This window comes from Ovis aries, chromosome 6, assembly GCF_016772045.2.
Source record: "Ovis aries strain OAR_USU_Benz2616 breed Rambouillet chromosome 6, ARS-UI_Ramb_v3.0, whole genome shotgun sequence".
NCBI classification, from domain to species: Eukaryota; Metazoa; Chordata; class Mammalia; order Artiodactyla; family Bovidae; genus Ovis; species Ovis aries.
In genome coordinates this window covers 45,829,703-45,857,273 of record NC_056059.1, presented here as the reverse complement: position 1 = coordinate 45,857,273, position 27,571 = coordinate 45,829,703, and the positions used below count along the sequence as shown (strand labels likewise).

The 27,571-nt window shown below is 45.6% G+C and overlaps 1 protein-coding gene across 2 annotated transcripts in view; it reads left to right on the top strand.

Moving 5' to 3' along the window:
• SEL1L3 (SEL1L family member 3) overlaps window positions 1–27,571 on the top strand; it is a 109,892-nt gene that overhangs the window by 64,710 nt on the left and 17,611 nt on the right. For both annotated transcript variants that reach the window (XM_004009750.6, XM_042251286.2), the window contains exons 12-17: window positions 6,783–6,902; window positions 8,887–9,027; window positions 13,355–13,417; window positions 16,427–16,603; window positions 19,334–19,461; window positions 20,843–20,926. In XM_004009750.6, coding sequence (XP_004009799.3) covers window positions 6,783–6,902; window positions 8,887–9,027; window positions 13,355–13,417; window positions 16,427–16,603; window positions 19,334–19,461; window positions 20,843–20,926 — 713 coding nt within the window. The remainder of the gene's footprint in view (window positions 1–6,782; window positions 6,903–8,886; window positions 9,028–13,354; window positions 13,418–16,426; window positions 16,604–19,333; window positions 19,462–20,842; window positions 20,927–27,571) is intronic.

Here is a 27,571-nt window from a genome sequence, read left to right as displayed (position 1 = left end):
GGTCAGAACCAGAGAAGATGAATAGAGAAGATCCATCTTGCAGCTGGAAAGTCGTATGATTAAGAATCATAGATACGAATTATACAGTCAGTTGTATCATAGCTCATTTTCTCAAGAGTGTGTAATTAATGGCTTCTTGAGAATTTTAGCAGGTGTCATACGTCAATTTAAATATCCTTTTGTTGAGAGATCTATTAATTCACTGGCAGCACACAACAAGGGGCTTCTCAGGTGCCACAGTGGTAAAGGATCCTCCTGCTGATGCAGGAGACACAAGAGACAAGGTTTCAGTCCCTGGGTCGGGAAGATCCACGGAGAAGGAAATGGCAACCCACCCCAGGATCCTTGCCTGGAAAACTCCATGGACAGAGGAGCCCGGCAGGCCACAGTCCATGGGGCCACAGAGAGTCAGACATGACCGAGCACACCCACACACAGCAGATAAAAAATGAAGAGATCTGGAAAGCCAGACCTCTAAGTAACAAACCAGAGATCCATCAGTGACTTCGTTCTTGATTCTTATTCCGTTTTCTATGTAACCTATGGTTCCCATCACTTCTGTGTTAGCAATCTCTCTTCATGTCACTCATATATGATTTAGAGGGACTCTACTTCAGGTCAAAGAGAAAGAAGACACTAATTGCTTTTTGGCTTGTTTTTGTGGCTTAATCACAAATGAGTTCCTATCATCCGTTTCGCCCTTCAGAATGTGCTCTTCTGAAAGGTTTGGTCCTCAGCCTTTTGTGTCTACACCTTCTAGAGGGGTCTCACACATCCCTCCCTCCACATACTGATGACACAAAAATCTGACTCTCAGGCTGAGCTCTTTCTTACAAACCCCCATCTGCAAAAATAACCTATCACAAAGGCAACACACTCTTGCCTCCTCTCCATTCCCCCCAAACTCCTCAACCCATGACACCCCTGTCCGTGCCAGGAACTGGGGAGTCACCTTCAATCCCCCCATCACCTTACCTGGGGTTATAATCCCCCCATCATCCTAGCTGGGGTTATAATCCCCCCGTCATCCTAGCTGGGGTTATAATCCCCCCATCATCCTAGCTGAGGTTATAATCCCCAGCAGCTTTACACGCCAACTTCTCTCTGCTCCCACTCCCATCCAATATACAGCCGCAGCCTACAACTGTCCTTTACATCTCTCCACTGAGCAGCTATGATGGCCTCCTTTTATGGACTGAGTATGGCATGAATTGACCGCTAAGTGCATAGACTGAAGCCCTCCCGCCCAGTACCTCAGAATAGGGCCCTACATTAAGGAGACAGAACCTTTGAAGAGAGGAAAACGTTCAGTCATGAGTAGCCCTCATCCAGCATGACTGGTATCCTCACAAGAAGAGGAGGTTAGGATGAAACAGAGGGGGACCGTGTGACAACACAAGTTAGGGAAAAGGGGCCTCAGAAGGAACTAGACCAGGACTTCCCTGGCAGACTCCGAGCTGCCAATGCGGAGGGTGTGGGACTGATCCCTGGTCCAGGAACGAAGATCCCACATGCCACGTGGCCAGAACAAACAAAAGAATGACGCCTGCCAGCCTCTTGATCATGGACTGCCAGCCCCCAGAAGCACGAGGAAGTTGGTTTCCATGGTTTAAGCTGTGCCATCTGTGGCTTTTTCTTATGGCAACAGCTCTGGCAAATACATTTACCCCCTAACTGGCCTTTCTGCCACCAGTTTTGTCCATTTCCGTGTTCTTCCCATGGAGGCCAGAGGGGGCTGACGACAGGGGAGGTTCTCAACCTGGCTGCACCTCAGAGTCTCGTGGGGGATCAGAGAACACCTCTGCGCTGGCTCCACCCCGCAGTCTCATCAAATTGACAGGGCGGGGTCCAGGCGTATAGTATGGGTATATACGTCTACGTGCATGTGTGTATTTAAAACTTCTTCAGATGGTAGTAACGTGCAGTCAGGGCTGAGAAATACTGACCCGGAAGCACCAAGTCCAGCTCATCGCTTGGCACAGGAGTCGATGCTTGATCAGGTTTCTCTCTGCTTCTCCGGTCTCAGCTCTCAGCAGTCCCTGCTTGGCTGGCCCACTCTGGAGATGCCAAGCTTTCAGTCACATCAGGCTGGCCATACTTCCTGACCCTGCCGGGTTTCCTCTATCTGGCTTGCTTTCTCTATGCCCACCCCTCCTTTTCCCATCTGCTGACCCTTCCTCCTCCTGGGACACTGGGCTCAGACATCACCTTCTCCTTGGATGTCCCCTTTGCCCTGCACCTGGGCACCCAGGCACATCCGTGCCCTCACTCAATGATGGGTGCTGAGTACAGGATCTGAGGACTGGCTGTACCAGTAGACTGGGAGCCCCCCAAGACAAACACTTCGTCTGTTCACGTTGGTGATCCCAATGCCCAGCACTGTGCTTGAAATTTAGATGGCACTCACTGTTGACTGACAGGATGGAATGCAGAGTAACCAGAAATGGACACAAAACGATAGCAGTGTTTTGTTGACTCTCTGGTACTTTTTCATGTGACCAGTGATCATTGTCGACAGCAAGCACCTAGGCACTTGGCTTTCAACTCTACCTCCCTTGCAGTCGACACCCCTTCTCCCTATTTGGGGAATCTTGAGTACTTGCTTCTGTGTCTACATTTTTGCACTTGATATTCCTCCATTCTTACTTTTAAAATCCCTAAAATGTTAAATGTCAACAAAGAACACTTAGATTCCCCGCATTGGAAGCCAAACATTGTAGTTGATTTTAAACACCCTAAGATCTGGGTTCCTCCCGGTGGCTCCTCCAGACCCTGAAGGAAGTGGTGGTTTAGGTGTAGACTCAAATTGCCCTGCTGCTGAGTTCCCGGGAGTGCTGGCTGAACCATTCTATTTCACGACTTCAGAGAACATAGATGCTCTGGGAAATGGGGGCCCGCTAAGAGCATTTGCTTCCCAGGTTCAAAGTCCACTAAGTCCTTCACCCTCCTTACCCCTCCCTGATCTCTGCTCCGTCCTGCCTGTCTAGTGATTAATGGCAGACATCTGGCATGATGTAGCCTGCAGGTGAGCAGAGAGAAAGGTGGCAAAGCCTATGAAGAGTCTAGGGACAGTGTGGAGACTTCTCTGATGCTGGGTCCAAGGACGTATGAAGATTGCAGAGTCTCTGGACACCAGACCTCCTCTCACCTGGTCAGCAGGTCTTAGCCCTGCAGTATAGGCTGTGAACTGCTCATCCTAGAGGCCTTGATTTTATAACAGAGCAACAAAAAGAACCCTTCCCCGACAGAAGCTACAGAAGATCCCAGAACTAGCCAGTCTGGACTCTTGCCAGCATCTCCCCAGCTCTGCCCCCAACACTCACCCCCACCGGTCTTTCTCCACACCATAGCTTCATCCAGGATCTGTCACTTTCCCATCTGAAGCATCATTCCTTGTTCTCAAAATGTTTGATGGATGAACAGTCCGACACTGCCCCCTTTTAGGGATTGTTCTTTCATCAGATGTCTTTGTAGATGGTTGACTTTCACAGAGGGCCTGGGTGTGTGGCTCTGACTGGTGCTGGTTGCCACTGTGGGGACCCCAGAGCTGTAAAGATGTGACCACCAGCCTGGGTGCGGCAGGCAGTTGAGGTGTAGCTTCAAGGCCAGTTTGCCTGGATTCAGGTTCCAGGCCTGCTGTTCATAGGGTGTGAAATCTGGGATAATTCCACCCACTTCTCTGTCTCTGCAGTTTTTCACTAGTAAAGACTGCCATGACATGCTCCACCTCGCAGAGTTGATAGCGTGAATAAATTAATTCATCTGATGTGTGCTGAGTGGAGCCCAACACACAACACGATGCTCTCAGATGTTTCCAGCCCTGACACTCCCTCCTCAGATCTCTCCCTTCCATCTTCAAAAGCATCAAACTCTCAGAAATTCATCCCCACAACGTAAGGCTCTGAGCTGTACAAAACTGCAAACACCAACAGGAGGGCCGATATTCTAAGCTGCTGTCAGCCTTTCACATGTTAGAATGAGTTCAGGACCTAAAACATGAGTTGCCGCTCCAGAGGGCTTCCCGTGTACCAGACGCCCTGCTAAGATCTTCACAAGCAATCTCGTTGAGTCCCCCTGCAACTCTGCGAGGCCAGTACAGGCATTGTTTCCATTTTACAAACGGGGCAGCTGAGACTCGGAGAAGCCAAAGAACTTGCCCAAACTACAACAAACAACAAGCAGGTAGTAGAGCCTACATTTGAACCCTGAGTGTTTATAACTCTTTGCAAGTGAAGTGAAGTCGCTCAGTCGTGTCCGACTCTTTGCGACCCCGTGGACTGTAGCCCATCAAGCTCCTCCATGGGATTCTCCAGGCAAGAATACTGAAGTGGGTTGCCATTTCCTTCTCCAGGGGACTTTTGCACTTTTAAAAATAATGGCTAGTAGGTAGAGTGCTTTTGATATAGCAGATACCATGCTACACTTCATTTTTATTGATGCAGAAGCTAAGACTCAGATCAATAAAGTCAGTGGCCCAAGGCCTACAGGTAGTTAGTGGCGAGTTAGAATTCATATCCCCTGGGGGTGATGTGAAAGATCTGATGTCACCACTGTGACACTATTAGATGGAATTCGTTGTGTATAAAGGGAGACGATGAACAAGACCCCTATCTGCTTTCTCCCAGAGGCATAAGTCCTTCACAGGGTGGTGAGGCTGGGTGAGGACTATCTCACAGCCAGCTGTCCTGGGTCTGATTCATTAGTTTGAAGAACTTGGGTAAGTTGCTTAACCTTTCTGGGCCTCATTTTCCACATGTGTGAAGTGGGGATATTGACAGGGACTGTCTTATGAGGTGGTAAAGATTCAGTGAGTCAATCTGGACCAAGCAGTCGGTCCCCACACACAGTCCTTGTTGGTGATTATGGTATGTTATCACCGCCAGAGAGTGGCAGAAATACCTAAGAGTATAAATTCTTGCAGCATAGAAACTCTGTCTTCATGTGCTATGTCTTTCATTCAAGTATCATAACAAAGTTAAGAAGGAAAAAGCAAAATAAGAAAAAGAAGAAAATCAATCCCAAATCAAATATCCAACTCCCTAGTTGACAAAAAAACCCTTATAGCTGAGAATTATATTATTTGAGCAGCCTGAGCTTCTGCCCAATTCCAGGCTCGTCGCAGATGACAGAGTATCTCCTGAAGTTTGACCTGAAGCGCCTACTTATTGGCCTTGCAGTTAGCGAAGAATGAGATAGAGACCAGTGCCCAGACAGGACTCCAGGGCCTTCCTGCTAGAAGGCGACATTGCTGGGGAGTCTCTCAGAGCCTGTTATTGGAGACAGGTCAACCTGGCTTCCAAGGCCCGCTCTACAACATGACCTTGAGCTCACGGTTTTACCCTGTGAGCCTCAGTTCTTTGCCTATAAATTGAGCACAGTGATGTTTGGGTTTCAGTCCTGTAATGAGGATTAAGTGAAAAAAATGTTTGTTAACCACCCTGCACATGGTTTCAGTCAAAGGTGGCAGCATCATTATTCTACTTGTTGCTATTTGCTGGGTGGTGTGTCAAGGTTAGACACCCAACAGGAATTGATACCTGTTGTGTTCTGAGTCCTAGCTCTGTCCCCAGGTCTGCCCTCTACTGCCCCTAAGAGGGACCTCTGGTTGCATGTGGTCACAGTGGATGATGGGGCTGCAGGCTAGAGCTTGTGATTCTGAGTCCTTTTCTCTTTTTAATTTTATATTGGAGTATAGTTGATTAACAATGTTGTGATAATTTCAGGTGAACAGCAAAGGGACTCAGCCATACATATATATGTACCCATTCTCCCCAAACTCCCCTCCTATCCAGGCTCCCATATAACACTGAGCAGAGTTCTCTGTGCTATATAGTAGGACCTTGTTGGTTATCCATTTTAAATACAGCAGTGTGTACATGTCTAAGTCCTTCCCTTCGCTGACAAACAGAGGATCAGAAGGGAAATCAGGCTGAGCTTTTTGTTCTCTAAAGCTGTTTGTTCTTTCTCCCAGCCTCATCCAGAACCAATTTTTTTACCATCTGCTTGTGGCCTTGAAGCCCTTCCCAGGCCCTCTGGCATTAGATAGAGTTCATCATGTATTAAATATAAGGGGAAACTGTGAAACAACAAGACTGTTTTTTGGATAAAGAGCCAAAATTTATACATAAAAATGAGCCTTATTTTCTTCAAAGGAGGCAGATACCTGGGAGGCTGTTTGCAAATTTGAAGCATTTTGTGAACTTTCCCCTTGGGTTCCTCCTTAGAACCTCTGGTGCATCCTTGTGCATATACTCAAAAAGTTAATATGCCCTTTTCTTTTCAGACCAGATTTCATTTTTGGAAATAGCCAAAAGATATTGGAGGCTGAGCCTGCTAAATAAAAAGGGCTAGTCATGCAGGATAATAATAAAACATAATAATAAGATTATACTTAAAATTCATTGATTTACCTTTTTTGACGCCTTGTATAATCTGGCCCTAAAACTGATGGCACAGAGGTGGACTTCTGAACTAGCTTGAGCAAAGGAAGAGAAAGTGGAGTAAGTTTCATCTTCCCAAGGCAAATGCTTTGATAGGAACAAAAATGCCCATTTAGATGCAAGGCGTGTGACCTACTCATTTAAAAAGAATGATCTTATGGCATTGTGGACACACCTCATATTTCCATTATTTGTGAGTTTTCACTTGAATAATTGCTGGTTTAAGAATAATGGCATGTCTTTTGCATGCCCAAATTATTTGGATATTTTCATTCTCCCTTCTCCCCTTCCTTTCTTCCTCTCTCCCTCCCTCCCGTCTTATATTCCTTCCTTCCCTTTTAGGCATATGTTGAAACGATTAGACTAAAAGATGATGAAATACTCAAGGTACAAACCAAAGAAGATGGAGATGTCTTTATGTGGCTGAAGCATGAAGCTACTCGGGGCAATGCGGCAGCTCAGGTAACTGTGTTCCACTGTGTTGGACACTGTCTCAGCCCTGATGGACCAGGATACGCTGTGATAACAAGATCTCCCAATCCTAGTGACTTAACATAGCACCAGTGTATTGCTGTTCACACTACTGGGGGTGCCGGCAGGGGCTGTGCGCTCATAGTTCTTCAGGAGCCCAACCTAACAGAGGAGTCACCAAAATGTGCTTCCAAAGCCATTGCCCTAGGGCCACCCTGTGACATGTCACAGCTGGCTCCTGACGCTTCTGCTCAGATGGGGCACTTCACACATTTCATTGGCCAGAGCAAGTCAGTTGGTCATTCTTTTTAAATAATTGGATTTCTGTCTTTGTTTCTGGTTCTGTTGGGTCTTTGTTGCTGCACGGGCTTTTCTCTAGTTGCCGAGTGTGAGGGCTACTCTCTAGCTTCGGTGTGCGTGCTTCTTTTTGCCATGGCTTCTCGTTGCTGAGCCTGGGCTCTAGGGCACGCGGGCTTCAGTAGTGGTGGCGCAGGGGCTTTGTTACTTGGCATGTGGGATCTTACGGGATCAGGGATTCTTTACCACTGAGCCACCAAGGAAGCCCAGTTGGTCACTCTTGACCTTGAGTGTAGTCAGATCTGCACCCGTTGGAGAGAGAGTCACAGGATTTATGATCAGTCCCAAGACCCCATCAGACATTCTAGTGCATCAGATATAATGATATAAATCATTTATATAGGGCAGTTCTTCAGGTTCTTTGTTTACCTTTGGCCATTTATCTGGTTTCTTTTTTCGTACTTGACCTACCCTAGGATACTCCCCTGTGTGTGTGACTGTTTCCAAGATGGATTGAGGCCTATGGGGTGGCCTTGGCATCACATATTATGGGGTGGTGCCTCCTCCTTTTGATCCCCAAGGAGCTTTCTGCACATGTGTAGTGTCTCTCTTGCCCCAAGAATAGGAAATATATGACCTCGTGATCCTTTACTCAAACAGGGTTTAGCCCCTCTCTTCCTGCCTTGTCTGTTATCTTAAGGTGTCCTCAGGGGACAAAGCCTGGCGATTTACCCTGTTTCTATTGTTATTTCTGTTTCAGTATGCAGACAGGAGGCTGGTTGTAAATATCTAACCAGGAGCCCACCTACCTCCTGTCTCAGGAAATGCAAACAGGAGGCCAGCTGTAAATGCCTAGCCTGGAGCCCATCTATCTCCTGCCTCACAGGGAGATGCCCTGACGGCCACAGATGTGCACAGGCAGGCATGCCTCACACTGGGCCCAGAAGACAGACAGTGACTCCCAAAGGGGAGGGCATTTCGAGAGAGGAGACAGTACGGTTGTTGATCCATCAGCTCTGACCTGGCTATAGTACATTCATTCACATACACACACCCACATCCCCCTGACACACAGCATTGTGTTAATAACTTGTATTTAACCCAGTACACCTTTAGGGCTCTGGTCCCCAGCAGAAAGATAGCATGTGTCCACCTAAGTCTCGGTTCTCAATATAAAAACATTTTAAACTAGGTTTGCCTTACCCTCTTTAAAAATCTCGTATGTTACGTATTACGGCTTCCCAGGTGGCTCAGTGGGTAAAAAATCCTCCTGTGATGCAGGAGGGTGAAGGGTAAAGTCGCTCAGTCATGTCCGACTCTTTGCGATCCCATGGACTGTAGTCTAGTAGGCTTCTCTGTCCATGGGAATTTCCAGGCAAGAGTACTGGAGTGGGTTGCCATTTCCTTTCTCCAAGGGATCTTCCTGACCCAGGGATTGCAGGCAGACTCAGGTTCAATCCCTGGGTCAGGAAGATCCCCTGGAGGAAGGCATGACAACCCACTCCAATATTTTTGCCTGGAGAAGCCCATGGACAGAGGAGCTTGGTGGACTACAGTCCATAGGGTCACGAAGAGTTGGACACAACTGAGCCACTAAGCGCGCGTGTGCACATACACACACATATATGTTAAGCATTTCACAGGAAAGTCATTGTTTTAAATTGCTATTGTCTTAAAGCAACGGTTGGCCCAGATGCTGTTCTGGGGCCAGCAAGGTGTGGCCAAGAACCCGGAAGCGGCTATCGAGTGGTATGCCAAGGGTGCCCTGGAGACTGAGGACCCCGCATTAATATACGACTACGCCATTGTGTTATTCAAGGTAAGAATCACTCAGTTTGTGCTGAGGTTGCAAAATTCCTATCAGATTTCCTGAGCAGTTTGATGTAGGCGTGCAGGCAAACAGGGAGCCTGTAACCCAAGAACCTCGGAATCTGCTTCTGTCAGGCTGGATGGAAAGGGGTATTTGCTGAAAAGGCAGAGTCAGAAACAGTTCCCTGGTCTTGTTTTTAATCATTAGTCTCAGGTTTGGCACCTGGATTCTCTTTGCTTTTGCAAACACTGTGGCATTCTGGAGGAGACACCCCATATTTTATGGATTGGTACATTGCTGGCAGCCCCCAAAGGTGCTGCAATTCTCTTATCAGGCAGAGCTATCGCTGAATTACAGCTGAGATGAAGTGCGTATTTGGCTGGATCCCAACAGTCTCTCTGATCAAAACAAAGATCTTGGTTTTAAGCCAACAGGAGAGCAGGGGAATGGGTGAGAAGACCATTAGCCCAGGAGACAGAAGATGGAGTTCAAATCCCTCCTCTGCAACCAGCAGCTGCATCCTTGGACTTATCTGACCTCATCAGTTCAGTTCAGTCGCTCAGTGGTGTCCGACTTTGTGACCCCATGAATCGCAGCACGCCAGGCCTCCCTGTCCATCACCAGCTCCCGGAGTTCACTCAGACTCACATCCATCGAGTCATTGGTGCCATCCAGCCATCTCAACCTCGGTCATCCCCTTCTCCTCCTGCCCCCAACCCCTCCCAGCTTCAGAGTCTTTTCCAATGAGTCAACTCTTCGCATGAGGTGGCCAAAGTACTGGAGTTTCAGCTTCAGCATCAGTCCTTCCAAAGAACACCCAGGGCTGATCTCCTTTAGGATGGATTGGTTGGATCTCCTTGCAGTCCAAGGGACTCTCAAGAGTCTTCTCCAATACCACAGTTCAAAAGCATCAATTCTTCAGCGCTCAGCTTTCTTCACTGTCCAACTCTCACATCCATACATGACTACTGGGAAAACCATAGCCTTGACTAGACGGACCTTATGGGACACTGGTAATGACCACAGGTTGAGTGAAAGAACCTAAAGAAGGGACTCCAAGAACTGCAAAATGCTTTATGGAATAACAATAGTTTACTTCGATTGATGCAATGCTTATTACCTGATGTACATTCAGTCTGCAAGACAACCTTGCAAAGGTAGCTACCGTGGTATATGATGATCTCTGTTTATGTATGTGCTAAGAGAAGCTAAGAAAGGATTTGTAACTTACCCAAGGGTTTCCCAGATGGTGTTAGTGGTAAAGAACCAGCCTGCCAATCCAGGAGCCTTAAGAGACACGGTTTCAATCCCTGGGTTGGGAAGATCTCCTGGAGAAGGGCATGGGAACCCACTCCAGTATTCTTGCCTAAGGAGCCCCATAGCCAGAGGAGCCTGGCAGGCTACAGTCCATGGGGTTGCAAAGAGCTGGACACTACTGAAGCAACATAGCACGCACGTACACATACAAGATTGTACAGCTGGTACCTTTCAGACCTGGGATTGGGATCCAGGCAGTCTGGCTTCAAAGTCTGTGCTCTTCACCCCTGAACACAGAGACATCAATTCATCCACCTTGGAAAAATGGAAAGCTGTTAGCTCTACTAAGGAAAACCTTGGTGGCTATGTCCAGGCCCGAAGGAGGCAGCTGCCCACAGACAGCAAGTGGGCTGTCAAACAAGGACTTGGATGCACATGGCCATGCTCATCTCCAGAACCACAGTTGTGGTCGCTCACTGATTAACAACCATGACTCTTGCTACATCTCCAGCTCTCCAAGTCTTAAAACCTATTGGTTGTTACAGTTTCCAAGTTTAGAGCCCAGACTTTTTCTTTGTAGTTCTTAAATCAACATAGAAGTGGTTTGACTCTTAGCCATATGCCAATGCATTTGTGTATTTATGTAATACACACACATTCAGGGCTGACAAAACGCCAGGCTCTGCACTAGATGGAGGGACGTATGGATGCCTGAGCCACGTTTCTGACCTCTGGAGCCTCAGACACTCATGGGGAAGACAGGACTGAGACAGGTGCAGAGGAGAGGCACGGGTCCCCCGGAGCTGGGGCTGGTCATTGCCCGGAGTGCAGAGAAGATAAAGGCATGACTCAGGCATCATTTCTGCCTACCAGGGAGCTTGAAATCTAGGGGGAGAGCCAAAGATATAAATATATGACATGGGAGGTGACAAAATGTTTCTTCAGGGTCTGATTTCTGAAAACTGAAAGTTTTTTTGGTTTTCCTACATTCTAAGTTATCTCTGAGTGGGAGGAAGAAAACCCATTATCAACATCTCGAGAAAGATTTTTACCTCTGGCCAAAGGTGTCTTGAAGTGTTTTCAGTGTAAAAAAAACCCCATACAAAAAATGAACTTTCCAAACAGGAAGAAGGGCAGTGTGCACTTGGCTTATTGTTTTGTGTGGATATTTGGCTTATTGTGTTCAAAAATGGTGCCACGATGATGGTTGTAGTTTTTCCAAGACAGTCGAGTCAATCCCGTTTTACACACACCTGAGCATGGAGCTTGGACTTTCACTGCAGCTACCGTCCTCCGTGAATTCAGCCAGCGGACAGTCACTGAGCGTCTGCTATGCATCAGGACTTTGTGTGTTTCTTCTGACAGCTTCCAGTGCTACTCAGACTTGTGCAGAGTATATAGTCTTCGTGCAAGAAACCATCCCACTTCTGATTATGTAATACACTGGGAAATCCCTGATCTAGAAATGAGAGTATCTTGAGTTCTGTTTGCAGATCTAACTAAGAGGCTTTGGGTTAGTCAGCCCCTGTGGGCCCCAGTTTTATTCCTTCCAAACAAAGAAGCTGGAGAAGATAAACTTTGAGTGCATCCAGGTTCTAACGTCCTGTCATCCTGATGGTTCTGATCCTTTCTGCAAAATACAAAAAGGTTGTCTCACTGCCCCGTCTAGTTACTCCAAATAGCCTTCATGTCCTTTTCTCTTTCCTCTTCCTCTAATTAAACGAAGTAATGGTCCACTTCTGAAAAATAGTTTCATCTTGCATCCTGCTTCAGCTCATCGGCTTTTATTAAATAGGTAAGTTAAAGGCGAGTAGAAACTCAGTGTATGTAATTTAACCTTTATTGGATCCACCGTTTCACTTTGGGTCCCGGAACTCTAAGGACAGATTCTGCAGCTTGTTTTCGTATTCTGTAAGGAGATTGTGAATCATTTTACTTTCTCAGCATGGAAACGACAATATACAGGAGAAAATACAGCATGGCAGTTATAAACCTGAACTCTGGAGCCTGGGTTCAAATCCTGCCTCTGTTCCTCATTCCCTGTGTGCCTCTGGGTTGGTTTCTCAGATGAGAATGATAGCAGCACCACGGCTAGGGTCGGGAGGATTAGATATGGCAGGAGAGCTCCTGGCCCAGGGTAATTAACGTAGGAATGTTTGCTAGCGCTGTCTTCATTACTAGAGCTGAGTATTTAAGTAGTGTTAATAGATGTAGTCATTGCAAAGCCCTCTGATGTTCTATCACATGTGATGTAGGGGTCAAAGACAGGCTCTAAGTGAGCTTGGAAGCATCGGGGTTTTCATCCAGTCTTCTCATCTGCCCTCTTCGTGGTCAGAGCCACGTTGAGAGAGCCCTCAGCGACTCCTCCTGTCCGGCCCTTGGACCCACCATTTTCCCACGTGGTCCGGCGGACACCCCAGAGTGGTCCCGTGAAGTTCTGCTCTTCTGACAAGAACCCCAAAGCCATTTCTCTCGTGATCCACAAACCACGTCTGCTGGAAAAACTTGATTTTGCTGGAGGGAGCTTGTCAGTTGTCAGTGTCTGAAGGAACTGATTCTAAGGGATCCTATCTCTTTCACCACTGACCTTCCAGCTGTTTCTGAAGCCACAGAGGTCCACCATGGGGACTCCCACGTGGAACTGGGATAACTGAGTTGTCCCAGCCTGGTAAGTCTTGACTGTCCGACGCAGATGAAGTGCTTTATCTGACTCACACGTTAGGTGATCCCCAGAAAAACACAACCAGAATGACCAGACTCATTTAACCTTGTTCAAGGCTTTTCCCAACTGCACCAGTGGATTGACAAGAGTGTGATTCACCTGATGATCAAATGGGGAATTTTGTGTGATGCTAAACAGGAAGGGGAGGGTTGTTGTCACTGTTCTACAAATATACCCAAAATTATGATGATGACGTAATAGCTCTGCATATGGAAATCTTCAAGATTAGGTTTTCCTTTGGCAGGGCCTGGGCTTCTGTTGGATCTTCTGTTGAACACTGGTGGATCGGTGTGATGGTTTTGCGTGCATTCTCTGTTTATTTTTTTTTTGTGATCATTGCTGTTTATTGTTGTTTAGGGTCAAGGAGTGAAAAAGAACAGACGGCTTGCCTTAGAGCTGATGAAGAAAGCAGCTTCCAAGGTAACACTTGTGCATATTGTCGGAGGGAAGCCTTTGCCTACACACACCCACCCATGCATTTACAAGTCTAGGAAAGTGAATGGCCAGCCTTCCGAGGAAGGTAGAAATGCAGTGAGGAGGGAGGGGTCTCTAGCATTGCAGCGATTAGTCATTTTTGAGCTACAACACATACACAGAAACCTGCACAATGGGGATGACAAACTTCAAAAGGCGAACTCACTTTCCAGTCAATAGAATTCAGACTGATTTTGTTTGAAGGCTAAAATTATAATCAAGGGCTGCCCTAATAACAAGCAGCAGCAGGGGCTCCTTGAAACTGAATGGATATAAATGCCAATGAATTAGGAAAATCAAAAGCCTGATTCCTCTGAATCTTGAATCCTCTGGATTAACCCTGTCATGTCCAGTGCTCATTTCCTTCTCTGTGCTTTACTAAAAGGACTGTTGATCAAGTTTATTGCTGCGTTTAGAAATTATCTTCTTTTTGTCACTATTTGCTCTTCAAAGTAACCTTCAAGCCAGCTAGTTTCAGTATTGCAGTACAGAATGGAGGTTGTAATATTGCTTGTGAGGGGATACACACACACACACACACACACATAAGCAGGGACGCACAACATATCCCTCTGTGCAAACACCCCCCCCATGCAGGCACACTCACGTGCACACTCACATGTGCATGCACACATATTAGTAAATAAATGGATTGGTAGAAACCACTGTAACTCTACAACCTATAGCCCTTCAGGCTCTTGAATGTACCTTCATCCCAAGGCTGCTAATATTTGCCCTAACTACAATGATTCCTCAAGTAACCATGCCGATTTTCGTTCCTCACTCGCTTTTCTTAGGAAGCTTAGTGTCTATTTTTCCTGTAGACTAGGAAGTTGGAGCATGTAGTCAGAGAACCAGGAGGCTTTTTCTCCACCTGTGTGGTCTCAAGGGGGCACATCACCCAGGAGACAGTGGGCTGAAACACACGCCAGCTCCCAACCCTGACACAGACTATAGTGCAGAAATAGAAAAGCTGCTTAATGTTGGTCACTGAGGGCATAGTTCTAGAGCACCCTAAAATGGGGCTTCCTGGCAGGTGTGAAATTTGCATCTCTTTAGCATGCTAGTGGTGAATTGTCGTCTAAGGTGCTTTATTCAGAGCGTGCTTTTAGCAGAGCTGAGATGAATATTAGAGGAAATGCAGTTTTATAGCCTGGAGTACTCACATTCTTAAGAGTGTTACATGATTCTCACTTATTCATTTGGCAGGGAGTTATTAAGCCCTTACTCTTTGTCAGGCACCGTGGTGAAGCACAGAGTTTGATGTCTGGAATTAGCTAAAAGTCACTTGAAAGTAAATCTGCAGATATAGCTGGGAATGTCCGGAATAAGGTGTGAGCATGAAGAAATAAAACAAGATTTCTTGTGGGGCTCCTGACCTGGGTCCCAGTACAATTTCTAAAGAAAGTTCTGCTAATGTTTTGAGTGATGACAGGTACCTTTGAATAAACCTAGGCATATGGAGGTGAGCAGTACAGAAACCATTTTGATGTAAAATTCCATAGGCTTATTCCAAAGCTGGTTCTTGCCACATCATAATATAGCGTGGTCTGTCACTTCACGGAAATACACTCATCCTGCAACTTCTCAGGAGGCTGCCTTCCATCTGGTGTCACCCGAGGCTCAGGAAGAATATCTTTATGACTGGCCCACAGCACTGATACTGTGCCAAATGGCAGCTATCTTGAGGGCCTGTGAATCTGAGCACTGCCCTCAGTGTAGGATTGGATTCTGTTTTGCGTGTCATCAGCATTCAAGGGAGGGCTCTCGTTCATTTCTCAGGTATTTACTGAGCACTTACTGTATGCAAGTACTAACACAGGTGCTTGGAATACAAAATAAAGATCCTTGCCCTCACAGAGCATTTATTCCAATGGGCTTTGTCAGTTTCCTTCTCCTGGTCTTCCTGGCACCTGGAGTCCAGTGTAAAAACTAAAAGGATTTCGGGAGCCCTCGCAGATAAAAAGGCTGCAGGCTGGGATCTTGGCATCCATAGCTGAGGGACACCTGTTCTTCACTTCTCAAAGGAGAGGGGAAAGAGATTTTGTTCCACACTTGGACTCTTAACCTGTCTCACAGATGCAAGGGCACTCACTGTTTGCCTCTCTAATCCTTTTTTCACTTGCTTGCCCATGGTCTTGTTGATCTGGCAGGAAAGCAGGAATGAGAGACCCGAATGTCCAGGTTTGCACACTTACACCCCCACAGGGTTCCTAAGCCTTCGACAGCCAGGCTGGAAGCTACTGTATAGAAGCAGGTGGGAGCACCTAGAGAGAGCAGTAGTGGGCCCCTGAGAGCACGAATCAGCAAGAGCAAGGAGATTGGAGACTAGACTCACAAGAATCAGCCCTTCTACGGTACCATCCCAGGTTTAGACACAGTCCTGAAGCCACCCTCCCTTCTCCGTCCCCTCCCCTCTGCCTCAGGCCCAGCCACCTACCTGTCTACTAAGCAGACCCATAGCCCCTGAGCTTTACAAGTAGACCATTGCAGCTTCTTCCCTCAGATGATTTGTTGGTGTCCAGTGCAGAGTAATCAACAGACGGCCGGCAGGTCACCTAGAAATCAGCCCAGCCAGGCCAGGTTCCAGCCTCCTGTCGCAGTTGAGTGCTTGTGAATTTCAAGGGCGTTGCTGATACTCAGGGCAACACAAGGCCTTCTGTAGACAAGGGCATTGTGAAACAGTCCTCGGGGGCTGAGTGATGATTCAAGGCCAGCATCATTGCCGAGGTGGAAGGCAGAAATCCCAACAGCAGGCTGGTGAAGTCCTCCTGGGAAGACTTTGAGGTGGCCTCATGTTTTAGCCTTTCTTTAGTGCCATCTGCCCCCAAAAAGAGACAGGAAATGTTTCTCTCAGACTCTGGCAGAATGCTTTCACAACAACTGATTCTCTTTAGAGAATTTTTCATTAAAAAAAAAAAAAAGTCATTTCTTTCTTGTTGTTCTAAAATCTAGGGATTGCATCAGGCAGTCAACGGCCTGGGATGGTATTACCACAAATTCAAGAAAAATTATGCCAAAGCGGCTAAGTACTGGTTAAAAGCAGAAGAAATGGGGAACCCAGATGCCTCATACAACCTTGGAGTCCTGTACTTGGATGGCATTTTCCCAGGAGTTCCTGGAAGGAATCAGGTAAGCCTTGTGACCAGCTGTGCAGCTGGTCAGACACTTGGTCAGGAAGCAGGTGTTCTATGCGCCCAGCCCAGTACAGACCCCACCCGACATACAGATCATGAGCTCAAGGAACTCAAGGGCCCAGTTAAGAAGACAAGAGAGTGAAGAGCAAAAACCGGCATTAGCGAGATGCCAAGTGCATTCTAATCGCTGTGACCCAAGCAGTTCTGGAAAGGGGAAATAAGGAAAGCCAAAGCAGTCAGGAAGGCTTCATGGAGGAGGAGGAGACTTGCACTGGGGAGAGGAGAGGGAGATAATGTGAGACAAGAATAAGAGAGATGGTGCAGAGATTGATCACTGATCTTACTGGAAGCAAAGCGCGCTGTGTCCAAAAAGGATTGCCAGGTATGAGATCGGATTGGATAATAATAATGTAAATAGCAGTGACAGTCTTCAGCGTTTGCGGAACACTTCCTCTGGGCCATATACTCATAGATACTTTCTGTCTGCCATCCCATGTCATCCTAACTACACTCTTGGAATACAAATGTTACTACATCCATTTAATAGAATAAGCGACCAAGGCTCTGAAAGGTTGCATAACTTACTCAGACGTCAGACACTGAAGTGGAGTCAGGACCTGGTTCCCATGTGAAATGGAAGCCCCTCGTTATTGATAATAATGTTAATGGTGGTAATAACAATCTGAGCACCATTACAGTCAACAAATTAACTGAACACCCACCCTCTGCCAGGCACTCTTCTGGGCAGTGGTGGTTACAGCAGCAGACAGTCTCTGCTTTGGGGAAGCTTAGAAGCTTATATTCCAGTGGGACAGAAAGATGATAAGCAAAGATAGAGCATGAGGGAAAATGGAGGGAAGTGATATGGGGAGAAATAAAGCCAGATGAGGAGGACCCAGAAGGTAGAGACTAGGGGATGCAATTTTATAAGCGAGATCAGAGAAGGTCTCTCTGATAATGTGACCTTGTACAGACTCCTAAAGGAGTCTTGTGACTATCTGGGAGAACATTCCAGAAAGAGGGAAGAACATTCCAGAAGGCGGGATCAGCAGAAGAACAGCGGGGAGATGCAACTGGCAAGAGCTGAGAACAGAGAGGTGGCAAAAGAGATAAGGTCAAGGAGGCAGGTGCCCAGGCAGCTGCCCTGAGCAGGATGGGACAGCTCTGAACAGGGCTGGGATAGGCTGTGTTTGAAAAGGCTCTTCCTGGGTCCTGATGAAGATGGAGGTTCCTGATGGGCTTGAGGAAGAGACGAGCAAGAGCGGGGGGTTGATGCAACGAGGACCTACTGTAGAACACACAGAACTCTGTACTCTGTGTTGTTATGTGGCAGCCTGGATGGGAGGGGAGTTGGGAGGAGACTGGATTCATGCGTATGCGTGTCTGAATCCCTTTGCCGTCCACCTGAAACTATCACAACATAGTTAATCGGCTATCCTCCAATACGACATTAAAAGTTTTGAAAAGAAGAAGCAGGGGATTAATGCATTGAATCCAAATGAGAATGGATGGGCAGTGTCAGAAAGAGGGCTGAGATGTGACTAGATTCTGGATCTGTTTTGAAGGTCAAGAGGGCAGAATTTGATGGTGATTGGATGTGAGGTGTGAAGCGGGGAGAGGAGTCAGGCTGACTCCAGAGGGTTTGGCATTTATTGAGATGGGAAGAAAGGTAGTATTCAGACAGATGGGCAAGCTGTAGCAGCAGATTTGGGGGTGAGAAATGAGAGGATTATTTTTGGTAAAGCCTCAAATTATTATTACTTGGTAAAGCCTCAAATATCATTATCTTATTTAATCCTCATGACAAACTTTCATGGTAGCTACTATCAGAAGCCACATGTTTCATTTGTAGAAACTGAGTATTTTCTTAGTTGGAGAGTTAAACTGACATGCTCACAGTCACACAGCTAATAAGGAGCAGAGCTGGGATTTGAACCCAGGCCTGCCTGACTCCAAGTGCCGTTCAGTTCAGTTGCTCAGTCATGTCCGACTCTTTGCCACCCCATGGACTGCAACACACCAGGCTTCCCTGTCCGTCACCAACTCCTGGAACTTGCTCAGACTCACTCCATTGAGTTGGTGATGCCATCCAACCATCTCATGGCATCACCGACTCCAAAGCCCCTGCTTAAAAATGGCAGTTAACTGCCTGGGAAAAAATAATGGTAATCAGTGGCGTGTCTACCCATTTAAGCACTTGCTCTCCCTTTTCCCTCTTCCCTCTACTTCTGTGACTACCCCGGAGGCTGTGTATTTTTATGCACTGCAAATGTCTGTTAGCCCTCCCACATATCTGCTAGAATGGATTTTTTAATTGTCATATTCTAATTTTCACCTTCCTACTGGAACTGCAGTTTTTGCATCTGAGTTTGAAAAAAGGTATTAAGTGAGGTTAGGAAAGCAAATGCCTGAAGTTTCACCAGGTGTGATTTCTGTGCAATCTTCTGTCTGGCTGGCAGGGGGTTCATGTGAGGATACCTGATGATAGTGACATTCGTAATGTTATTTATTGGGTAAACTTAACAGAATAGCTGCAGTCAAGGCTATCATGTCGAGAAGCTTCTGTGATTGTCTTCCTGGAACTTGACTTGGTTTCTTAAAGATATCAGACGTTATAAGCTTATGATGAAATCATGTGTTACGTACCTCACGCCCTTAGCTCTGATGAAACCTGCCCAGGAGGACATCTCACTAATGATACCGACGTTTGCCCATCTCTTTCCAGACATTAGCTGGTGAATATTTCCATAAGGCGGCACAAGGTGGACACATAGAAGGAACTTTGTGGTGCTCTCTGTACTATATCACTGGCAACCTGGAGACGTTCCCGCGAGATCCCGAGAAGGCTGTTGTGTAAGAACCTATCAGATGTTGCTTGTGAAGGGAAAGCCATATACTATGTTCACTACTTCTGAGAAAATAGAGTTCTTTTTTCTTTTACTCTTTCTTTGTTTTCATTTTTAAAATGTAATTTTTATCAGTTACATGTGCACAAAAAGAGCCAAATTATTTGAGGAGGCAAAAATTTAAAAAGTAATAATTTGACAAGAAAAATAGGAAGTCTCTATCCCTTACCCACATACCATTTCCTGCTGCCTAGAATAAATCACTTTTCATGAACTCTTGCCTGGAGAATCCCATGGATGGAGGAGCCTGGGAGGCTGCAGTCCATGGGGGTTGCAAAGAGTCAGACACGACTGAGCGGCTTCACTTTCACTTTTCACTTTCCTGCATTGGAGAAGGAAATGGCAACCCACTCCAGTGTTCTTGCCTGGAGAATCCCAGGGATGGGGGAGCCTGGTGGGCTGCCGTCTATGGGGTCGCACTTCTGGACATGACTGAAGCAACTTAGCAGCAGCAGCATGTTTTATTAATAATTATTTCTCTTTTTATTTGCCTCTATGTCTAAATAACATGCTTAAATCACTATTTCTTATTGTACTCACTACAGACTTTGTCTAATGATGTGTCACTGGGAAAAGACAAATATATAAATAGTTCTTTCACTCTGCAGCTTCTGACTGCCCTACATGTTCACACTTCCTACTTTCTCCCATCTTCCCCATGAGTACATCATCATTTTGCTTGGATTGGTATCAGGGTTCATATTATTGGATTTGCCAAAAAGTTCTTTTGGCCAACCCGATATTTTTACCATTTAATGCTACTCATAGCTGACCATGTAGTGTGCTCTGACTACGCTTTCTTGCATAACTTTTTGTTTTCTATGGAAGACTACTAATAATTATTATTTATTTGCTTAGCTCTCTGTGTACTTATCATTTCCTTTGTACTTGATGTTCACATTCTCCTTGTGTTGTCTAAATCTCCTCTCAGTATGTCTACACCTATCAGGTACTCTGTTCATTTAATCTTCTTGGCAACATCTCTTCTCTTTGTTCAGGGAGAGCTGTCTTCCTGCTATTGACTTGTTAGAATTCTTGATTCACACTATCTTTTTCCATATTGGTTGACTCCTTTCATTAAGCACTTGTCACATCTTTGTTTCAAAAAATGACAACTCTTAAACATTCATTATAAAGGGCACTGAACTCAAGCGCTCCCAAAGTATATCTCTCTTTGCCTTCTTAACATTCAGTTCCAACTTGTGACTCCATAAAAATTCTAACAAGCAAAATATTTCCCAAGTGAGATTTATTGAAATCACTTGAAGTAAAAAGAAATTATTTAATATGCCGCAGTTTGGATATTTTCTCCTCTGTTTCCTTTATAGATGGGCAAAGCACATAGCTGAGAAAAATGGCTACTTGGGCCATGTCATTCGCAAAGGCCTCAATGCCTACCTGGAGGGCTCGTGGTAAGTTCGACTGAACTTTCTCAGTCCTTACCTTTCAATCTGTCAGTGTATTCTTAGGAGATGAAATCTTAAAATGCAACTGAAAAAGCAATTTGCAAGGAAATCACAGCCTCCTGGTAATGATATTCAGAGTATCACCGACTGACTGGCTGTTGATTAGAAAACATAGCATTTCCATGTTTAATTATACGCAAAAATTAGTTCTCTAGGGGGTGCGTCCACATTCATCAAGTTGAGAAGCACATGAATGCGTTGACTTTTCTTCCCTTCGGCTCGTTCTACTTGGCTTCAGAGTCTGGAGACAGCATAGGGGATCCCTACCCACCCTCTGCCTCTCACTGGCACGTCACAGAAAGTCCAGGATTTCTATCTTGTTCATGGGAAGGAGTGAAAGCAGTGTGTTTTAGGGCTTAGGCTACATCTTTCCTAGGATTGCTGGAAGTCACTCAGCAGACCTCAAGTATCACAGCCAAATAGACTACCCCTCTCTAAGTACCTTCTGATGGAGTTAGCAAATCTCACCCTGTATGAAATGGGGTGAAACCCCATACATGAGGACCAGTAAATGCCCCATTTCCAATTACTTGATTTTATAAATATAAGGGCACTCCTGTCCAAGATCTACCTGAGTCCGTCTCTTTGTCCTCTGTTTTCAGGCCTCACGGTCCATCTTACTTTTCTTTGTGCTACATTTTGTGTGCTTGTTCATTGCCTTAATGACCTGGATATTTCTGTAATAAATAAAGGGGAAATGCAAATCAGCGCACATCCCATTGGTCCACCATCTCAAAGACTTTAGAGCAGCCCTATCATTGATTGTGCTCTGATATGAACTTTAATTAAAAATTAAAATATAAGTCCCAAAGAAGGTCATTTCCTTCTTTGGTTCATGGATGCCCAGATAATCCACAGATAGCATCTTGGTGAATGAGAATCTCAAATTAGAAAATGCAGGGGAAATGGGCCACGTGAAAAAAAGCACTTCATAAAACTGTATTAGTATCATCTTGTAAAAGTTTATCATTTGTGGCCTCACTTTGTATAATGAGGAAGGAATTTTTTAATGAAATGGTTCTTTTCCCAATTGATACACCTTACTATTTGTGTGCTGTTTATCTTGTTTCCCAAGTAAACTTCAATTTATAAAACTTCCCAGTTTGACCTTAGCTCATTTCTGCTTCTCACCCTCTACATTTCCCATCCTTTGCTCCTGACAATTTCTTAGGGGAAACTAAGCATTCAAACATCAAAATGTTTCTATGTGGGGTTTTCCCAAAGAAACAGCACATATGTAAACACCCCCAGCACACACATACACACACACACACACACCAAGATGTCTCACACTTTTTCCCATAAAGAGGGTATCTGCTAATAGCTTAGCTTTCTTGCCGACTTTTGAATTTAACATCACAAAGCACTTCAGGGAGCACATTTAAAAATTTTCTGTGAAGGTCAAGAGGGATTAAGCTGTAGTGGCCTGCTTTCCTTCTTAGAATATTCAGCTGCATTACATGACTGACTTGGGGGCGGTCGGGGGGGGGGGGGGGGGATTAAGTGTGCTCTCCATGGTTGGTGAGTTTGGGTTCAGTTCAGCAGTTTTCCTGAGTACACTTAAATGCAGGGTGTCATAGCTGCAGGGGATGTCACAGATAAGACTGGGGGCAGTCCGCTGCCTCATCTCTTCCTGGTGCTAAACTGCCTGCAGTTTCTCAGGTGGCCCACATTCTCTCTGACCTCTTGGCCTTTGCACTTGCTCTTCCCTCTGCCCAGAAGTCCTGCCTAACCCCTTAGTCCCTTTGTCCTTGCATGGGTCATGATGGCTCTTTACTTGTTGATTGCCCTGTGACGTGTATCCCAGTGCCCAGCACCTAATGGCTTCTAGGAAGTACTCAGAAACTACTGAGCGAACAATTTAAGGCAAATAGAACAGCCATCACTGAAGAGCCATAAGCGGTATATGAAGAGCATTGGGGATTCAGAGGAAGACAAGATGCAGCCTGGTTGGGGCACTTAGTTCAGCCTTTATAAAGGAGGTAACACTATATGGCCCCGAGGGATGGGTGGAATTTCTACCTAGTCATAGTGCTTCTATGGGCTTCCCTGGTGGCTCAGCTGATAGAGAAGCTGCCTGCAATGCAGGAGACCTGGATTCGATTCCTGGGTTAGGAAGATCCCCTGGAGAAAGGAATGGCAACCCACTCCAGTATTCTTGCCTGGAGATTTCTGTGGACAGAGGAGCCTGGTGGATTACAGTCCTTGGGTTCTCAAAGAGTTGGACATGACTGAGTGACTAACACTTTCACAGTAATGAACAGGATCACAAAAAGCAAAGAAACAGGAAAATTCTGGGAGTGTCTAGAAATTTTTAAGCCACCCAGTTTGCCTTGAGGGTAAAATTCATAAAAGGAAGTGGTCTATGACAAGACCAAAGAGGTGCTGTGTTATGGGATTTTGAATAGCAGTTATATAGTTTTTATTTAGTTTGTCAAGTAGTGGGGAGCCAATAATGGTTTGAGGAGAGGGTAGTGACATGAGAGAGGTGGGTTCTGAGATGCTTAACCAAACAGCTGCGAATTATGGGGATGAGAAGGGAGAACCTGAATGGGAGAGTTAGTTCAGAATCCAGGTTAAAGGAGCTGAGCTTTTGAGCTGGAGCTGCGGCCTGAGCCAGGTAAGTTGTTTCCACTTCTTTTATGACTCAATAATTGTTGCATACCAATAATATGTAATATGTATGTAGCCGTGTCTCACTCTTTGCTACCCCATGGTCTATATGGTCCACGGAATTCTCCAGGCCAGAACACTAGGGTGGGTAGCCTTTTCCTTCTCCAGGGGATCTTCCCAACCCAGGGATCTGACCTAGGTCTCCCACATTGCAGGCAGATTCTTTACCAGCTGAGCCATAAGGGAAGCCCAAGTTCCAAAGCGTAACAATAAAATGAACACTTGTAACCCTACCATCCTGTTTAAGAAAATAGACCATTGAAACCCCCTGTGTGTTCTTCTCAGATGAAACCCACCCCAGCCCCCAGGATCCAGAACTAACCATTTCGTGAGTCTTTTGTCCTTCTGCCCGTTGCTCACTTTATAGTTTTGCTATATATGGATATAATCCTGAGCAATAGATTTGGCTTGCTTCTGAGCTTCATATCATTGGAGTCATATCATATGTAATTCTTCATAAATAAACATCATGCTTATTTAACCTGATGTTTCTGGGATGCATATCTTTGGATACATGTAGGTCGTTCATTTTCACTGCTGTCATACGCTGCAGTTTACTTACCAGTTCTCATGTTAACACATATGTGGGTTCTTTCCCTTAAGAACAGTGTAGCCATGCACGTTTTTGATGTATATCTTAGTGCATGCAGGAAGAATTTCTCTAAAAATACACGCTGCGGAATAGGGTCACAGGCTTGCCATGTGTTCAACTTTACAAGACAACGTCAACTGTTTTCCAAAGTATTTTACCCATTTACACTTCTGTCAACCCCATATAAATTTCTGTTTCTTCATAGCCTTGCCAATTCTGATGCTGATGCTAAGTATTATTAAAGATATGTCTTCACCTGGACTTGAGGCCTTCTCCTACTAACAGGAAGAAACACCGAGTACCCACTACAGTGGGAGTGTCTTTGTCAAAGTACATTTGAGACAAAGAGCTTTTCTCTTTTCCTTCCCACTGAGCTTCCAAATGCCTCAGAGGTTAAATAGGAAATGTATGGCCGTTGGCCTCCTCACACCACAACATGGCATTTTTTGGAGTCCCATCTATTTTGCTATAATAGAACTAAACCATCCATCAATGTCCCAAGTTCACCTCTTTTTTCATTTTTTGTGAGTGCATTTATTCTGGGCATTATTTCCAAATCACATGTGTCAGTTTGATGAGCTTGTGCTTTTCTGTGTTGCTGTGAGATTTATATGGGATAGTTTAAAAGAGGAGCATGATTGAGAAAAGGGCATTTTGCTGCTTAGGCAAAATTCGGAAGATAATGCTGTCATGCCCGAGGCCATCCTTGGACACCAGGAGAAGTCAGCTAAGGAGAGGTCACCTGTCGTGTTTCATTTCTTTCCCGCATACCCTGCTGTGTGTTTTATCTGTGAGCTGTGTGTTTTATTGTCCTTTGTCTTAACTATACCCTCCAAACACTTAACCCAGGAGGTTAGCCAGATTCTAGTAAGCTTGAGGCAAGACAAGCAGGCATGCAAGATTCCTGTTCAAAGAGATGCGTCTTTTTGCCTTGGAGCAGGGTCCTAAATTCCACTGAGACCCCAGGATTTTTTTTTTTTTAATATATGTATATATATGAAACTTCCAGTTTGGACTGCTTCAGGTATTGGCAGAAAGAATCCAGAGAAAATAATTGGATTGTTTGAGAAACTGCTCAGAGAAACTCAAATTCACAGTTCACAGCAAGCAGCCAAAGGATTGATTATTAAGATGTATCATTATAAAAGTTCTATAAATGGATGTGCCAAGTCTGAAGTGGGAGGGTAGCAAATGTGCCCCTACACTTGCTCTTTAATCCGCTTCTCTCTGCACCCCCACCCCAATCCCCATCAGAATGACTCCCTGGGCGACTAGTTCACTTTAGCACACTGGAAATAAAGCTGGACACCCTGGTCAGCTTCCTAAACCTTGAGGAAGTTCACGGAAGGATAGTACAGATTTCCAGCTTGTCTCTGGGCCCTCTACACAGAGAAAATACTGAATAAATGTTTATCCTGTGAATAGAAGCATAGAAATATCTGTAATTAATACTTTCAGGCAATCTCAGTTGAGACACAAGTAAGAGCAAAGTGCTGGGAGGCTGAATGTAGATAGGGTTTCGGCAGAGGTGTCCTGTCTCTGAAGTCTTCGTAAGTTGAGAGAATCTGGTCTTCAGTGTTCTGACGCTTGCCCAGAGTTCACTATTCAATATATGAAAATGGATGCTGGTGGTTTTGGATTCCATGGCTTCTGTAAAATAGAAGACAGAGGTGGATTTCTGTTAGGTGCTTCTTTCTTTCTGCCCCTGGGCGTGTGGGATCTTCCCTGATCAGAGACTGAACGTGCGCCCCCCTCCAGTGGAAACGCAGAGTCTTAACCACTGGATCTCCTGGAAGTCAACGTTTTTAGACTTCTTTTTGATGATTTCAGTGCTTCCTCAAAGGAAACGTTTGAGAATTCTGTGAAATTTCCTCCTGGCTTCTACTGACACAATAATTGGTCAATGGAAGGTTGTTATTGTCATTTAGTTGATAAAGTCCTGTCTGACTTTTGGCAACTCCATGGATTGTAGCCCACCAGGCTCCTCTGTTCATGGGATTTCTCAGGCAAGAATACTGGAGTGGGTTGCCATTTCCTTCTCCAGGGGATCTTCCAGACCCAGGGACCAAACCTGCATCTCCTGCATTGGCAGGCGGATTCTTTACCACTGAGCCGCCTGGAAAGCCTCAGTCAGCGGAAGTCTTCCTACACAACGTGTTCCTCTCTTCCCTCTCCCATCACCCAAGTAACTTTAGAGACAAGGTATTGTCTTTATAAAGTTTATCATAGTGACTGTTTTTATAGGAAATGTCAACCTGTGTCCCCTGCTCCCAAATTCTGACAGTCTGCCCAACCACTGTCTAAGAAAAACTCATTTTCTTAGATTGCAAGTAATATGAGCCCTGTTCCATGATGGCAGCAGAGGGGGCCCACCTGACATCTGACCTTGGGCTGGCAACTCCACGCCATCTCCTTCCCTCATCCATCCCTGGGGGACACTGAAGCACTGATGCAAACCTGAGTGTTTGATATTTTAAGACCTTTGGGATGCAACCTTATTGTAGGATGGGATTTGCTGCTGAATCTTCCTCGAGGGTCCTCCATCTAGGGTCCACTCTGAGGATTCTTGTCACCAAACGTGATTCTTAGAGGCTGTGTAAGAAAATGCCTGGGGCCTTTTGTGTTGTTGCAGTCGCAGTTGTGGGCTTGTTACGTGGCTTGTCTACGCTCCTTACATGGCTGCTTAGCCAGCCATATCTCTCGAGCATGAGTCATGCCTAATTGGTCAGCTGCCTTGGGTATCTTGGAGGCCAGGAATCAGCACACTCAGCAGCCATGACCTGGGATGTCTGATTGAAGGTCTGCCTGTCCTAATTTGACCCCCAATCATCTCTCTCTGTCCCCACTGGAAGGCCTGCCAGGAGCTGCTTTAGCCAAATAGAAAAGATGATCCTCTGGGACTTTCTTGGGGGTCCAGCGATTAACACTTTGCACTTCCTCTGCAGGAGGCACAGGTTGGATCCCAGGTTGGGGAACTAATATCCTGCATGCCATGAGGTCTGGCCAACAAAAGAAAAGAAAAGAAAAGAAAAGATGACTGCCTCCAGCCCCCCACCCTGCCCAGTTCTTAGATGTAGCTAAAATTAACGTAGAGTTCTTAATGTCAGCCACTGAAAATGAAAAATAAGCTTTAGAAACAACCATTTATAGTAAAATTTTAACTTATGACATGGGTAACACAAAAGAAAATGGAGGAAATCAGATAAGTAAAAAACAAAAAAAATTCACTTGCCCTCTCAGCGCCTAGGGATAAGTACTGTTAGCATTTTGGTAGATCATTTTAAGTCGTTGTTTTTTCTCTGCATATGTGTATCTGCATATGTATG